General features: G+C 57.0%; 7 protein-coding genes across 7 annotated transcripts; 5 read left to right on the top strand and 2 right to left on the bottom strand.

Annotated features, from left to right (window-relative positions):
• Positions 1-33: 33 nt before the first annotated feature.
• F5Z01DRAFT_653097 (nucleophile aminohydrolase) lies at positions 34-1107 on the top strand. Its single transcript, XM_046263339.1, has 3 exons — positions 34-347; positions 399-556; positions 606-1107. Coding segments are annotated over exons 1-3 (612 nt in total). The 5' UTR covers positions 34-345; the 3' UTR covers positions 1058-1107.
• A 1103-nt stretch (positions 1108-2210) lies between these two features.
• Positions 2211-6381, top strand: F5Z01DRAFT_673383 (uncharacterized protein; the record flags this gene model as incomplete). The annotated part of the gene is made up of 2 exons (XM_046264934.1): positions 2211-2325; positions 2375-6381. 2 exons carry the CDS (start codon positions 2211-2213, stop codon positions 6379-6381), a joined length of 4122 nt encoding a protein of 1373 aa, XP_046119362.1.
• Positions 6382-6637: 256 nt separating this feature from the next.
• F5Z01DRAFT_635709 (uncharacterized protein) lies at positions 6638-8635 on the bottom strand (the record flags this gene model as incomplete). Its single annotated transcript, XM_046262167.1, has 2 exons — positions 6638-8348; positions 8403-8635. The coding sequence occupies 2 exons, from the start codon at positions 8633-8635 to the stop codon at positions 6638-6640; spliced, it is 1944 nt and encodes a 647-aa protein (XP_046119361.1).
• A 379-nt stretch (positions 8636-9014) lies between these two features.
• Positions 9015-11436, top strand: F5Z01DRAFT_53123 (DNA polymerase alpha subunit B N-terminal-domain-containing protein). The gene is made up of 2 exons (XM_046260455.1): positions 9015-11183; positions 11235-11436. Exons 1-2 carry the CDS (start codon positions 9393-9395, stop codon positions 11406-11408), a joined length of 1965 nt encoding a protein of 654 aa, XP_046119360.1. The 5' UTR covers positions 9015-9392; the 3' UTR covers positions 11409-11436.
• F5Z01DRAFT_53124 (splicing factor, Prp19-binding domain-containing protein) lies at positions 11437-12918 on the bottom strand. Its single transcript, XM_046260456.1, has one exon. The coding sequence runs from the start codon at positions 12689-12691 to the stop codon at positions 11465-11467; it is 1227 nt and encodes a 408-aa protein (XP_046119359.1). The 5' UTR covers positions 12692-12918; the 3' UTR covers positions 11437-11464.
• Position 12919: 1 nt separating this feature from the next.
• Positions 12920-14426, top strand: F5Z01DRAFT_53229 (uncharacterized protein). The gene is made up of 2 exons (XM_046260466.1): positions 12920-14246; positions 14417-14426. Exon 1 carries the CDS (start codon positions 13004-13006, stop codon positions 13925-13927), a length of 924 nt encoding a protein of 307 aa, XP_046119358.1. The 5' UTR covers positions 12920-13003; the 3' UTR covers positions 13928-14246; positions 14417-14426.
• Positions 14181-15685, top strand: F5Z01DRAFT_53185 (uncharacterized protein). The gene is made up of 3 exons (XM_046260462.1): positions 14181-14623; positions 14676-14695; positions 14776-15685. The coding sequence occupies exons 1-3, from the start codon at positions 14433-14435 to the stop codon at positions 15501-15503; spliced, it is 939 nt and encodes a 312-aa protein (XP_046119357.1). The 5' UTR covers positions 14181-14432; the 3' UTR covers positions 15504-15685.
• The last annotated feature ends 430 nt before the right edge of the window (positions 15686-16115 follow it).

The raw sequence follows: 16115 nt of genomic DNA, 5'->3' as shown, positions 1-16115 counted from the left end.
CGTCTCTCATGACACGAGGTGATCACGGGGTCACGTGACTCTTCCAGGCCATTCGTCGCTCTTGCAGCCTAGCCGTCGTTCCTCCCGCTTCCCTGCTCATCGATACATTAGACTGCTTGTCTTGCATCTGTCCATCTTACGGCTTTCATTGATTGCCCAAAAGCTCGAGACTTGCATCTTTCGCTCTGCTTCATTGCATTCCTCGCCAGCTTTCTTCAGGACCATCCGTCGGCTGTGTTCTAGCTCAAACGCCTGCGTCATCACCCACTCAACAGAGCTCCCTCAGGCGGAAGCTCAGCTTGCCAACCCAACCGAGACACGTCCACCCGTTACCTGACAGTCACCATGTAAGTTCTGACGTGCATATATGATGAATCTCAGTGACTCATAATCTCTAGGGAGGTTCTCTTGGGTATTTCCGGAAAGGACTTTGTCCTGATTGCAGCTTCCAAAGCTGCCATGCGAGGGGCAACCATCCTGAAGGCTTCCGACGACAAGACCCGGGAGCTCAACAAGAACACACTCATGGCCTACTCCGGAGAGGCTGGTGACACTGGTGAGTCTCTGTTTCTCTGAGAAGTGACAGGCCGACTAAATGAAATCAGTGCAATTTGCAGAGTACATCCAACGTAATGCGCAGCTATACAGCATGCGCAATGAGACCGAACTTTCTCCGCCAGCACTGGCCAACTTTGTACGAGGCGAACTTGCCTCAAGTCTCCGCAGTCGGAAGCCATATCAAGTCAATCTCCTGCTTGGTGGCGTCGACAAGGATACAGGCAAGCCCAGCCTTTTCTGGCTGGACTACCTTGCGGCGCTGGCCGAGGTCCCGTACGCCGCGCACGGTTATGCACAGTACTACTGCCTCTCCATCCTGGACAAACATCACCAGCGGGACATTTCGCTAGAGAGGGGTATCGAGCTCCTAAACCTCTGTGCGGACGAACTCAAGAGGCGGTTGCCGATTGACTTCAAGGGATTGACTGTGAAGGCGATCACGGCAGATGGTGTCAAGGATATTCCTTATGACGATGACAAGATTGTCAAGTCTGCATAGGAGGTCGAGGAAGTGTCAGAAATAAATCACAATTGATGTCTTGCAGAAATGTGCATTCTCGCGTGGTGATGTTGTCGGGGCGACTTTCCGCTCGTGAATGGGAAAAAGTGGAGGCCGGTGATGCAAACCATCAAGAAAAACACCAAAATCATCAAAAGGCGACCGGCTGACAGGCTTCAATATCTGAGCTTTGGTCGAACATTGTCTGGCCGTAGTGGAGGGGTCAAAAGGCAGGTGTGGCACGCGTTAGTCACGGGAAGTTACCGACAACCCAACACCCAAAGCATCTCCGATGGCCTCACGTCGATATGGGTTCAGAGCGAGCAGGTATAAAAGGGAACGGCACGCCCACCACCGCACGGGGCCCAAGGAAACTCCTGCAAAACTGGACTTCTTTATCTCACTCTTCCAGAGCTCCAACCGGGGTGCCTCTGAGCGTCCGAAGCTGCTTGGCTAAAGTCCGTCGTTCATCGTCTCAACGTTTTAGTTTGAGACATTGCTCACTTAGCGGTCAAGATAGTCTCGTTCATGCCTGAGGCAACCAAGCGCGCCACAGCGAAGTCGACCCGATTAGGATTAGTGCCGGCATAGAGATCGCCCCGCGACGATTGGCTGGTGAAATCTGTGGCTGGCGGGTGGGTCCTCTGCAGCAGGCACGCGTCCAATCCTACGCCAAACGTCACTTACAAGATCTCAGACGCGGCTTCCCTCTTGACTGTTTGGCGAGCGCCATAACGGCCATTCGCGTCAAGCATCCTCAACCCTTCTCTTTTGTTATTCTATCCTCGCGCTCACTGCTTGGGCTCACACCCTTCTTCCCTACTGTGTCTTTTTTGCATTTGGTGGAGGTCTCAGTGCGTGTTATAGACAGCTCCACAGCCTGAAAACGCGCTGATACCACGGCCAGGGTGGGTTCAAGGCCACGGCGCGTCACGAACATTACGCCTCAAGTGCCTGCCATTGCCTGGTCAATGAGACTTGGTTTCTGTTGCAACCCACCTAATTTCAGTCACCACCACACCTTTGACGCCGACCTCATCTCGACCTACAATCGATATCCTGCTGCTGCCCAGTTTGTTAACGACGGTATTGCATACTCGAGGCCGAGGTTGGCACCAGAGAGCCCGCCTCCTAGGGGACGACGACCTTGGTCATGGCGTCGCCTATGCCGACCCAATCTTCGACTGGCTGGAGCAACCAAGGGCAGGCGATGCCTCCATCACAGAATAGTGGTGACGATTCGGGCGTTCAAATTCGTCCCGTCGGTCGTACGTGCAAATCATGGGCCATGTGAACGCCATGCTAATGCCTCCTCAGTCAAGGTGCTATACAAGTTCAATCACGATGACAGGTTCGACTGCCTTGCGAGACCAAGCCAGACGTTCAGTCTGCAAACAATAGCCTTGGATGAGAGAACGACGATTGGCGTGGTTGATTTACGGACATGCATTCAGGCGGTCATCGACTGTAGCCCAGAGCTGCCTGGGAGGGAATGCGACTTCACGATATACGCACACGATTATTCGGAACCGGACACTCCTCTCGTCGGCCAGGGCATGCTCTCGACGGCGCTTCAATCCTTGCAGCAGGACTCGAATGCGCAGCCCAAGATGGTGACAGGGCTCCTGACGAAGAACAAATTGGGCCTTTTGATGGGAAATGCCAACAAGGAAACTCTGGAAGTCAAAATCAAGTTCACAGAGACACCCAGGCCGCAGCAACAGCAACCGGTCCAGTATCACCCTCTGCCGCAAAACCCAAGTCAACAGTCGAATCAATCACAGAGTCAGCACGAGGCATATCACCCAGCGAACAAGCCTCTTGATCGATCGTTGACGCCTACTGGCGCCGCTGAGTGGAATTCGTTTGTGCAAGCGAACCCTCAGCTCGGTCAATCAACTCATTTCTCAGCGGCTGTACCTCAGCCACGAGGACGACCACCGCACTCAAGAACGAACTCGTTTTCCCACTCGCCTCTGCCACAATTACAACCTCAACCCTCGTTCGAAAGTCACACTAGACCGGGGACGGGGAATCTCAAGATTGCCCCAGCACCCGCCGAGAGCGAAGCCTCATCAAGGCCCATCGAAGCAAATGCTGGTCCAGTCTCGCGACCCTCTAGTAGGGCATCCAACAAGGCCCCGCCCAAGCCAAGAGGCCGGACAGGCAGGCCTCGAGGACGACCACCGCGCAACAAGAAACCAGTGGAGGGCAATACGTCTGGGTGCGAGGAAGCAACAGAAGGTGAAGACGGACCTGCGAAGAAACGCGCCAAGACGACAAAGGTGGATATGGTCACTGGAAACCCTTTTGGCAGTGAGCCAGACTCTCTCAGGGTAGCTGCGAGCACTTCGGGGTCATTGCGCAACTTCCGGCCGATTGCGCAACGCGGGAGCGAAGGTCCTACTGGGCCAAGCCACTTGCAAGAGATTCCCAGGGCGCCTACACCGGTACCCATGGGGCCTTTACGCGGAGGCAAAGGTGCCAAGAAGACTGCTCCTTCACAGTCAGCAATAGGACGTGAAGCTTCTGTACCGCAGCTTTCTCCACGGGGCCAGAGACTTCGACAGATATCCCCTGGCCAGGATGATGGGCGCTCGCCAGACTCGATTGCGGAGACTGCAGTGCAAACGCCAGCCTTTTCGGAAACCAGTCCACCTGATATTCGCTCTTCGCCGCCTGTTCCTCGCACTCAGTCTTTTTTGCAGTCGAGTCCCCCGCCCTCGAGCCCGGTGCTCCCACCGATGCCCATGGAGCCGTCCCAAAATGAGGGTCCGGGGGACGCAGATGACGTGCTCAGCGAACATAAATCGCAACCCCAGACTGCGAGACAGAGGAAGCGGAAGCCGAGGGTTCCAAAGGGCACACTGGGTGGGCCGAGACCTGCCGCTCAGATCCCTTATCAGGTGTTTCGCATGGAGGACGGGCCGGATGGAAGCCAAGACATGGTGCACGTTTGCAACTATGGGACACCCGAGCCAACATCGGCCCCGGCAGTGCCGCCATCTGATGGCCTGCCACAGCCAGCAGTTCACGCTGCCAAGGCCATCACTGCTGCCCGCACTCGTCAGACTGACGCCTCGAAGAATGCCCAAGCGCTGCCGATGGGCCCAACTCCGCCTAACACTACGGATGCCATCGAGAAACCAACAAGTCCACCGCTGCCGATAGATCAGGACCAGCCCGCCGCGCAACACGAGCCTGCCAACCCTACGCCTGACCTGGCCTTCCAGTCGCAACCAAGTCAGAGTGAGGCGCAGCAGCCCTACTTCACCCGTTTACCAGACGCAGAGCTCGGAGCGTCAACCAAAGATGTGCAACCACAAGTGCCCAGCCTCTTGCCGAGCGTTGAACATGCTTCCAATGAAACAGCCCTTGCCACGAATCCGGCCACATCTACCGAGCAGGCTGCTCGTGAGCCAGTCCCTGTGGTTGGTACAGACGCCCAGCCCATGCCTCCACAGGAAACTGCTCCTACATCGACAGCACCGAAGCCAAGAACCAAAGCACCACCAAAGCCGAGAAAACTGGCCAGGTCACAGTCGGCAGGCAATCTGGGGTTACCGAATGTGCCTGCGAGTGAACCTGTGGGACCTTCAAGCCTGTCGCAATCGATAACCGGCGAGAGTGATCAGGTCCTCTCAGTCGGCGACCCTTCAACTCTACGCAGAGCAAAGTCATCTGGTCCCACTGATGTCCCAGTGCCAGCAAGCGATCCTGCTGGTCCCGCATCAACCCAAGCCGCAATGACACCATCATTTGCGCTCGCGCTTCCTGAAATCCCGCCTTCAACGGCAGATGGTGCGACCTCGTCGCAGGAGGAGAAGACCAATAAGAATCTCGTGAAGAAGACGGCTATCAAGCAGAGACTGGAGGCCGCCATTCGCAAGGGCGAAATGCCGCCGTATTGCAGCAACTGTGGCGCTATCGAGACCCCGACATGGCGCAAGATTTATGGTCAGAACTACGAGGGATTGGTGGCCCCTCACCACAATCCCGAAGAGTACTCGTCTAAGCCTGGAATGGTAACGACGGTTGATGTGGTCCGCGCCGCGACTGAGGGAAAGGCTGGACTCTACCGTGTCATCAAGAAGAATCTTGGTCCGAATGACGACAAGTCGGCATGGCATGAACTTTTGCTGTGTAATCCCTGCGGCATCTGGCTTGGCAAGACCTTCAAGCTTCGACCTCAGAACCGATGGGAGGGCGACGCTGCTCGCCTGGGACAGAAGAGAAAGAAGAAGTCATCTTGTGACGTAGTCAACTCTCGCCCGGTCAAATCCCGTACCAAGAGCGACGGGCTGATGATGCCGACGTCTGAAGCATGCTTCCCAACTACGGATGCCATTGGACCCGACGACTTCTGGTCGCCCTCGGCCGGGATGACAGATCAAATGACCATCGACCCAGCGCTGGTAAGAGAGCGTACGGCAGACAGCATGACGCAGAGTTTCGACGCGGAAGCTACGCTTGAGCCGCGATCTACCCATTCGACTGCGACGGAAACTGCCAAAAGCCTCACGCAAACGGAGGCTGCTATGGATGCGGCGATGGGCACGACTAAGCGACTCCTGTTTCCCTCCCCACGAAAGGACCAGCCGTCCATGGCTCTGGGTGAAGTGGACATTAACATTGTGCAGACTGTTTCCGAACACCGTCTCGCGAAGGACAGTCCGCTCCAAAAGGAGAACCTCACGGCGACGACGACGCCTAGGGCTAGCGAAAGCTTTGACGACTTGGAGGACTTGTTCAGAAGCCCTTTGCCCCCTCGCCCAACAACGCCGTTAAATAACGGCAAAGCAGCGGCTCCCACGACACCATTCAAAACACCGACGCGGGCGACGTCAAGTCACAGGCCGATCACTAGGAGTGTATCGCGGTCTATCAAGTCGAAAGAGACGATGCTGGCGTCGCCCTCGCTCACCTTCAAAAGAACGCCTTCCCGGACCCCAAGCAAGCCAGTGCTAGACGACATGGCGTTACTGGCGACGCTGAGCAAGCAAGCACACGATGGGTGTGAAGGCAACGCTATGGACTTTGACGAGAGCATCTTCGATACGCCACTGTGCCGCGCTGTCAACCAGATGCTGTCCGAATCCAACTTTGGGATGCATGATGATGACGGAATGGACCTGATCGACGTCGACATGAACGCGCCGGACTGGGCCAGCTTCAATACCATCTTCAGCACAGATGCGCCTCTGCCCAGTTCGCCGCCCATGAAGGCCTTTCCAGGCCAGGTGGATCTGAGCTTTGAGGCACAGGCACAAATGTCCGAGCCTTGGAGCATGGACCAGATGGATGATGCCGAGGATGATGCTTAGGGACAATTCCTGAAGCAAAGTTCACCCATGTCATGAGTCATGACTTTTTACACTGATGGGAGGTGTAATTGCATTTCAGCGGTTCTTCGCTTGAGCATTCAAATAGACGGAGTACTTGCTCCCCGAGGGATACGTATCGCTGGCAAAGCTAGATACGAGCACGGCGTTAGGAGAATATTACATAGCAGTCCCATTTAGGACCCTAGAGCGAATTATTAATTACCGATTTATGCTGACTTGGTCTATTATCTTCAAATCATACGCCCACTGCTGCCAGTTCAAACTCCTCCGCCCATGACGATAGTAGCTCTGGATCGACCGGCGTCGAGCCAGTGGCCCACGGGGAGCCTTGCGACAACACACTGCCATCCCACGGCGTGTCAGCGACACCGCTGCGCTCACTCTGCGGAGGCGTGATCTGCATGCCCGCCGTGAAACCATCCACAATGTCGCCAACCTGCCGCTCCAAGTCCTCCGTCAGTTTCCCCATGCGCTTCGCCGCGCCATTGCCGGCCCCGTACCTGACGAACATCTCGCCTGCGAGTCGCAGACCCTCCCTCGCCCGCAGCGCAGACGGACATAGCGGGTAGGCGCTGGCAAAGGCGGCCATGGCGTAGACGGCGTCCATCTGCCACTCAAAGGCCTGGTAGCAGCCCGTGAAGATGTCGGTGTGGATCATACCCTGGTGGATCAGGTGCGTTAGGGCCACGGCGTGCGCGACGGAGGCGTCACAGAGTGATTCGGCGGCCATGGAGGGCGTGGACGGTGTGGGCGTGTACGATATCAGCGTCCGGAGGGGGGAGAGACAGAGGGCGTGGTAGTGTGCCTCGAGAGCGAGGCGTTGACGCATGAGCCATATCGGTACGGAGGAGGAAAGGTCCAGAGGCGTGAGGGATGTGGTGAATGGCGCGCTGGGGGTGGCTCGCGGGACGTGAAGAATCAGGGGCACGGATTTGGGCCAGGCGGTCTGTAGAGGGGCGAGATGGGGCGTGAGGAGAGTAGCCAGGTGGTTTCTGGTGGTAGAATCATGATAGAGCGCCGCGTTGGTGGTCAGGAGATCTGCCAGGGTCGTGTATACAGTCGAGGCCGTCTCGGACAGCGCAAGGAGTGACTTGTAGTAGAGTGTCCAGTCTGCCTCGGACGATGGTGGTCGAGGGTCCTCAGTCAGACAGGGCAGTGCGAGGGTGGATGGCGCAAGGGGCCTGCCGAGTCGCATTGAAAGCCTAATGTCTTGTATTCGGATGCACGCCTGGAGTCGATAGGCTACCTCCGCATCTTGGACGTTTCTGACCGCTATGTCACAAAGCAGCTGGCCGGCTGTCTTGATCGTTGTGTGGGCTGCATTGTAGCATCGGGCAAAGGAGAGATAGACGGCGCTGTAGAACATACACTGCACCGACTTCATACTGGGCATCTCCATGTCTCTCTGCAAGGCGGTCTGGCAGCGGTGATAGAATGCGCTCCCCGCCGTGCAGACCTCAGCATCGGGCTGCGTCGACGGGCGTGGGCTTCCTAGCCCGAGATACGAGTAGGCGTATTGAATGGTCAGCGCCGTGACAACATCAACCAGTGGATCAGCCCGCCTCGTCTCCGAGTCGTGCCAAAGGGACGTATAGAGTGATCGAAAGGACGCCTCATCGAGAGCGGGAAAGCTGACATGGTACGTTGGCCAGAACAGGTCCAGAAATCTATCCTGCTGTGCTTTCGTGGAAGACGTCCCGTCGGTGGAGTTCATCGGGTCATGGGGGTCAAGCAAGGAGATGGGCGGTGGCGGGAGGCGAGTGTCCCTGTTGAGATGCTGTGAGAGACGGTGTATGAAGAATTCCAGTGAGAGGGATCCGCACAATTGACCGTCCACGGCTACCTTGAGCTCTGGCTGACTAGCGATGGCTCGGGCTGCATACTCAGGCGACAGTTGCTCCGATGAATTTGAGGTCGACACGATGGTTGTACTTCGACTTGTTGGCCTAGGAGTGAGTGGGTTAGATGAGTGAGAATGGTTGGGTTCACCATCGACTTACGGTGATGCACTCGGTGGCTTCGCCTTTTGCGCGCTTCGAGGCTTTCGTGCGGTCACAACGCATGCTTTTCCATACTTTTGACATGGCTGACACGGTCGGCCCTGATCACACTTTGTTCTGGCCGCTCTGCATGCTTCACATGCTCGTGACACCTGCGCTCTTTTGGGCTTGACCAGAGGAGCCTGATGTGCTCCCAGGGACGGCGGAGCACCATTGCGGAAAGTCGCAAACATATTGACTCTGGTTTGGCAAGGCGAATTACGGAGGAATTGTGAATGAGAGCCAGGGGTAAGGTAAGGAAATCGTCTGGCGTGACGAGGGTGACTGACAAGACGTTGATGTCTCCATTTGTCAGCACTCGATCCTCCTGCAGGTAGTAGAGTACAGGGTAGGCAGGGTGACAGATGACGCTGGGTTATCCAGACTTTGTCACTTGCGTAAGCTTGTGAGGTCAACAAATGTCTGTCAATATGAGGAATGTATTCCTGAGAAGAGGGGCAATGTCTGAATAGCGCAGCATCGACGTCTCGCCCATTGTGTTGCTTGAAGCTCCGGACTGGAGGCCGGAGTTGACGTCCACTTGCCGTTTTCGGTAATCGGAGTCCGGAGCTTCACGGTCTTCTTCTCGACGAGGCTCGTGAAGACGGCCCAGGGTGTTGTTCGAGGCTTCAGCTTGCATAATCAGACACTGAATGAGCAGACTTCAATTATCTAAGCCAAGTCACACCACAATCGCATACAGTTCCAGTGGGCAAAATGTTGCTGTTGATCATGATGTTCAAAATTGTTGCTGCAGAGTGAAGCAAGAGCGATCAAAAGTGGACCCGCTGCCACTTAACGCGTCTTTCTCTCCCAAAACGCGCGACGCGTCTCTCTGACCAGCTTGAGGCTTCAACTTTCCACCATCATCAACCCCACCAAACCCAATCAACACCGACCGAGTCGCCATCTTGTTCAGACACCCAGAAGCACAAAGGACGATCGATCACAATGGCAGACAAAATGGACGAAGAACTCTCTGCGCGCTTCTCGCCCAACAAACCCCTCCCTCCCGACATCCTCTCCGAGCTCCAATCCATCATGCGCCTGCACGACCTCTCGCCAGAAGACATCTACCTCAAATGGGACTCGTACTGCCTCCGGATGGACTACGAGGCGCAGGACGTCACCCTCGCCAAGATCCGCTCGCTCAAGCATGCCATCCAGGACACACTGGAAAAGGACAGCAGCCGACGCGCGCTACACTCCAAGACAAGCGCCACCCCTCGACAGCCCAGGGGAGGAGACGTATATGGCATCCTAGACGGCATGGTACCCAGCACACCGGCGACAAGTGGGAAATTGAGGGCACCCGGCAGTGGACTGAAGAGGAGGGCAGGCGAGACACCGAGGAGCAGCGCGCCCATGAGCTCGCCAGCAGGCGGCATGAGCGAGCAGCTCAAGACCATGAATGTGGGCAGCGGGGCTGTCTTTAGCGAACGCACAAATGCCGGCGAAGTGGTGGAGATCTTTGGGAAACAGCACGATGCGCCCGAACCGCCCATGGCGCCCCACGCAGAGGCGAGGATCAGGCTCAAGGCCGCGTCCGACCAGACAAAGACGGGATACAAGGCACTTGCGATGAAACTATCAGAGGCGAGCGGCATCCTGGACGATCGGATCGAGGAGTTCCAGGCACTGGTGCAGGAGTATCACAGCCTCGAGGAGTCGTCCTTTGGGAGCGCCGCGAGCCAGAGTACCACCCCCATCGTGGCCGTCGGGAGGATAGCGTCCGACTCGCTGACGGGCAAGCTCAACGCCGCCTCCCTGGTGCTGGAGACGTCGAGAAGGACGGGCATGGCGTTGCGTATACCGCTGGACATGAGCAAGATTCGCAGCTGGAGCTTCTTTCCGGGCCAGACCGTCGCCCTCAAGGGCAGCAACACGTCTGGCAAGGCCTTTGTCGTCGAGGAGATCCTCGAGATCCCCCTCCTGCCCAACGCAGCCTCCGTGCCGTCCGCATTGGAGGCCCACCGGGAGAAGCTGCGCGGGGGGCCGGATGCCATGATGGAAGACGAGTCGGAGCCTGGCCCCCTGAACATCCTCTTCGCCTCTGGGCCGTACACGGCGGACGACAACCTCGACTTTGAGCCGCTCCACACGCTCTGCAGCCAGGCCGCCGATACCTACGCTGACGCGCTCATCCTCACCGGTCCCTTCCTCGACATTGATCACCCCCTGATCGCGACAGGCGACTTTGACCTGCCAGACGAAGCCAACGTCGACCCCGACACCGCCACCATGGCCACGGTCTTCCGCTACCTCGTGTCGCCGGCGCTCAACAGGCTGGCGGCCGCCAACCCGAGCATCACGATCATCATGGTGCCCAGCGTGCGCGACATTATCGACAAGCACGTCTGCTGGCCCCAGGACACCGTGCCCCGTCGCGACCTCGGTCTGCCCAAGGCCGCCAAGATTGTCTCCAACCCCATGGCGCTGAACCTAAACGAGGCCGTCGTCGGCCTCTCGTCGCAGGACATCCTCTTTGAGCTGGGTGGCGAGGAGGTCGCGCACAACCTGGCGCACGAGCGCCTGGCGCGGCTCTGCCGATACCTCGTCGAGCAGCGCCACTACTTTCCCCTCTTCCCGTCCATGGAGAGGAGCAGGCTGCCGGCCACGGGCACCGAGGACAAGACGGCCACGGGCGCGGCGCTCGATGTTGGGTACTTGAAGTTGGGTGAGATGGTGAACGTTAGGCCGGACGTGATGATGACGCCCAGTGCGTTTCCGCCGTTTGCGAGGGTACGTCCAACTGCCATAATTCCACGAATTGATACTGACCATCGCGCACAGGTTGTCGAGAATGTCCTCATGATCAACCCGGGCACATTGTCGAAACGCAAAGGCGCAGGCACATATGCGCGCATGGCACTCTTCCCACCCAAGGTCGAGGGCGCCGAGCTGGTGGATGGTATGATTGGGCATAGAGTCTTTGACCGCGCACGCGTCGAGATTGTCAGGATATAAAACGTAAAAAGGTCCAAAAAAGGGTATAATGATCGATTCACGGACAGCGCCCAACGTTAGTCTGTGTCTGTCCGCCTCCTCTTGTCCCCGTCGCGCTCTGCCTCGCGCGACATGTCCCTCTTCTTCCCGAGTGGTATGCTGTTGGATCCCCTCGCATCCCGTTCGTCAGGCTTGAAGCGATCATCGTCAGGTCGGAACCTGTCGTCCCCGCCGTTGTGATGCCGCCTGTCCCTCCTGTCGTCGAAGCGTCCCCAGGCGCCCGTGTCCTCGCTCCGCATGTCCTTGTACTTTGTCGCGCCCTTCTTGCCCAGCTTGGACATGTCCCGGATCTGCATGGCCGCCGGCAGTGTGTCTCGGTTCCGCACCTCGTCGGCGATCCGGGTGCCCATGATATCACGCTGCGCCAGACCGGCCTTCTCCATGTCCTCCTGGAAGAAGGCGCCCTTGTGGTGGTACTTGCGCATAAAGTCGACCTTGCCCTTGGACTCTTTCTCGGCCTGCTGTTTCGCTAGGTGCTCCTCGTCTTCGGCTTGTCGCTCCTCTGCGGTCAGGTTGCGTCGTCGCTCCACCTCCTCGAGCTCCTTCTCCTTCTCCTCGACCTCGAGACGGGCTCTGCGCAGACGCTTCAGTTCGCGGACCTGCCATGCCTTCTCCTCCGCCTCGGGGTCCAGCCCGTCGGTGGTGTCGACATCGGAGTCAGGATCCTGCTCGTCGTCCCAGTGTTTCTTGCCCGCTGCGCGCGCGGCCAGGTCCTTCTTGATCTGCTCCTCCACGAGCTCATCAGCCATTTTCTTCTTCGCCTCATCCTCTGCGAGTCGCGCTCTCTCCTCGTCGTCTTCTCTTGTGGATGTGTTTCGTTGTGATTTGGGCACAAACTTGGGCCGCATCATGAGCCGTCGCGGTGCCTCGTCTTCGCTACTGCTCTCCTCTTCCGAATCGTCGTCCTCGTCTTCATCTTCGTCGTCGTCTTCGCTACCTTCCGACTCCTCCTCTGTCACAAACCCCTCCTCCACCGCGGCTTTCTCGGCCTTTTCTTTTGCGATTCTCAATCCCTCAGCCTTGGCGGCTTCTCTTCTTCGCGCTTCGAGGTCGACTTTGGACAGATTCCCGCCAGCTATCCGCCCCGCGCTCGCTGCTTTGGGTGGAGGAGGCACAGCCGCGGCGGACGCGCCGTCTTCGCTGGCGGCATCGGAGTCGGAATCGGAAGAAGAGTCGAGGGTTTGCTTGCCGGGTCGGTGGCGCGATGGCTTGACCGGGTTGGCGGTCATGCGCTTGGGCGGCATTTTGCGTGTGCTTTTGTGTGAAGTGCACCAGCGTACGGTCCGGGCTGGGCGCAGTTGATGGAATATGGAATGAGATTGGCGAATGGACTGACGTTGTCGCGTGTTGGTCGTACTTGAACTTGGGGCGCGATGGAGGACAGAGTAAGGTAGAATTTGGGTGGAGAGGCATGATTACCAGGCCACATCTGCTTACCTAGTTACCCTGCAGCGAGGTCTGCCCATCCAGACCCAAGCACAGGCGACCCTCATGTACACTTCCATCCAGAGCACACCTTCCTCACCCTGCGACCTCGGGCGCGTTAAATCTTCGCAATGTCTTTCCACTCCACTCAATCCGACGTGGCGGGAAACGTTGAGGACATCTCCGCCCACGAGGGGGATGTTTCGTCTCAGTCTTCTGTATCGTCCCAATCCGAAGCTTCGTTTGATCCGATGGAAGATTTCGAGGGTATCTCGTACTCGCAAGAGGCCACTACTCGTGCTTTCCGAGACTACTACGCCTTTCTCGCCAAGATGTACGTGGACGAGTCTTGTATCGCCGAACCACCCCCTGATGGCTGGCCTTCGATCACGAGCGAGAGGTACCGTGGTATGGGCAAGACTGATACCGTCGTCGAGCTACTGCGTCACCTGCCCTATCTAGTCGAGAAAACCCCAGGATTGCGCGACATCGAGGCTATTTCTTATTGTCATTTCTACAACTTTGAACGCGGTGCCCCTAGGTCAGATGATGAAGGAGATATAGCCAAGGTATTGACCGAAACTCACGAGTGGGAAGATTTCTTCCCTCCGCACGTTTTCGGGTTTTGCTCGGGAGAGAACGACCCTGACGTATTGCTACTCGATACCCAGTTAGGCCTTGTGTACTGGCTAGAGGCTCCGGGCTATATCAAGTTCAACGACGGTTCGAACCCGTCTTTCATCTCACCTATCTTCAACAACCCCTCCGAATGGGCCCCCGCGAGCGAACAAGAATGGCGCGAAGAGCCCTGCTGGTCTATCCCTGATTTCTTCGAGATGCTGAAACAACAGTTCATCCAGCTACAATTTATCCCCCTCAACCCACAAGAAATTGTCGAACCCAAGTTTTCTCATAGAGTAGAAGAAATCTACAGGCAGTTTGGCTGGCCAGACCTGGAGAAGTATCGCAAGGAGGAATGCCAAGCGGCTGTTCGAGCTTTTCTCGTTGCGCGAGAGGAGACTGAACAAGCAGAACGATTGAGTAAGAACATTTAGGCTTTGGGATGAAGCCCCTGTTTGTATGGGATGAGATACTTGCCGCTAAATTGAGTACTAGTAGGTATGAAATAAACCGCCGGCTTGTTCAACCCGTCCCCTTCCATCTCTCCAACCAGTCATTATCACCATATCGATGTTCAGAGACCTGCCAATTGATGTCACCTTACCAGCACACGTGTCCCCAAACGGGGATCTGTTGAATTCCGCATTATCTGGGACCAGATAGAGAAAGTTATTATAAGTGGCCTTGACAATTTCCCATCATTGGGCATGCGGAACTATACCACTACTCCAAGGCCACTTAAGGTACCCTAGGGTAAGTAATAGCGGAGATGAACCCCCACCCCACGTCATCAGCGGTTCACTGTCACTCTTCTCACTTGTTGACAATCACATCTCAACTGCCGCCTTTCCACATCACCTTCACTGCCGGCCCGTCTCAGACCAGTCGAGAGACATTCCTGAACTTATCCATCAACCATCCAGTCAAAGTCCAAAGACAATGTCCCAGCGAACCGCCCTTGTCACGGGCGCGACGGGCCTGCTGGGTCGCCAAGTGTACCAAGCTTTCTCCTTCCCCGGATCCAAGTGGACAGTCAAGGGGACCGGTCACTCGCGCGCAGACGGCGTGGACATCCTCAAGTGCGATCTGAGCTCGGAAGAGGAGATCAGCGCGCTGCTGTCCAAAGTCAAGTCAGTGGCTTCAACTACGACTCATCATGCCAGGGCTAACAAACATGGACAGACCCGACGTGATCGTTCACTGTGCGTACCCCACGAGAATGATGGTTTCTCATCACCCAGTACCCTGCGAGTGACGGAACTAACATCTTCAACCTCAACAGGTGCCGCCCAGCGCTTCCCAGATAAGGTCGACAAGGACCCCGAAGCCGCCAGGGCCCTTAATATCACCGCGTCCTCCACCCTCGCGCGCCTCGCCGCACAGCACGATGCATTCCTCATCTACATCTCGACCGACTACGTCTTCCCCGGGCGGCCGGGCGAGGCGCCCTACGCCGCGAGCGCCACGCCCGCTCCCACCAACCTCTACGGGCAGACAAAGCTCGACGGCGAGAAGGCTGTCCTGGAGCACAAAGGCACCGTCGTCCTCAGGGTGCCCGTCCTGTACGGCACTGCTGAGACACCCAGCGAATCTGCCGTGAACACGCTGCTCGACACGGTCTGGAAGGTCCAGACAGAGGGCGTCTCCGTCAAGATGGACCACTGGGCCATCCGCTATCCCACTAACACCGAGGACGTCGCCCGCGTCTGCCGTGACGTCGCAGACACATACCTGTCCCACGCTGACGCCGCTTCCCTCCCCAGGATCCTGCAGTTCTCCAGCGAGGACAAGATGACAAAGTATGAGATCTGCGAGAAGTTTGCCGGCATCATGGGCTTGAAACTGGACGGCATGGAGGCGAACACGGAGGGCAACGACCCCAACGCCGCGGTGCAGAGACCCTACGACTGCCACTTGGACACCAAGGAGTTGAAGGATCTGGGTATCAACGTGTCGACAATGGACTTTGTAGATTGGTGGAGGAGAGAGGTCAGGGCGTTCCGGAAGTGAATAGAATCGGCAAGCCAAGATCGGGGTCGACTACACCACCGTTGGCACTGCTACACCACCGTTAAGATTTTTTTGTGGATCAGGACGACGAGGCGGAGGCGAGAGGCTGCATGCACTTACTTACCTACCTAGCTGTATGCACGTTACACATGTGCCGTAATCGTAGCTCCTCGAAGATCATCCTCGAAGATCCGGAACATTCTTCACGTCAGATCAGAAGCTTGATCGTTGAGCCGCAAAAAGTGGAAAGCGGCCCTTGTCGCTGTCCTAGGCCGTTTCGGACGGACCTCAACGTCCGCATGAACGGGTCCGGGCTATGGGACGTCCCTTTATCATCGATCTCCTCGTCGCTCCAGTCTCCAGATGGCCACTCGTCCGTCCGGAGGTATTCTCCGGCTGACACAGCGCCCACGTCAATCAGGGTCCCACCAGTCAAAGGGAGGGAATGCTCCGTTGTCGTCCAAAACGGGCCACTTCAATCTGACGACTCTATCATTCTGTTGGCGAAGTAATGTGGCCCTGGCCCTTTGAACCCTCACCAAACGAGCCGTGATCTTCAGGTCAGGGACCACACAAGCTGCACAACCAGAGAGCCGATCAAATGCTGGCCGA

This window comes from Emericellopsis atlantica (genome assembly GCF_019669845.1).
Source record: "Emericellopsis atlantica unplaced genomic scaffold F5Z01scaffold_10, whole genome shotgun sequence".
Taxonomy (NCBI): Eukaryota; Fungi; Ascomycota; class Sordariomycetes; order Hypocreales; family Bionectriaceae; genus Emericellopsis; species Emericellopsis atlantica.
Note: the sequence above shows the minus strand (reverse complement) of the source record. Positions and strands in the feature narration are given on the sequence as shown.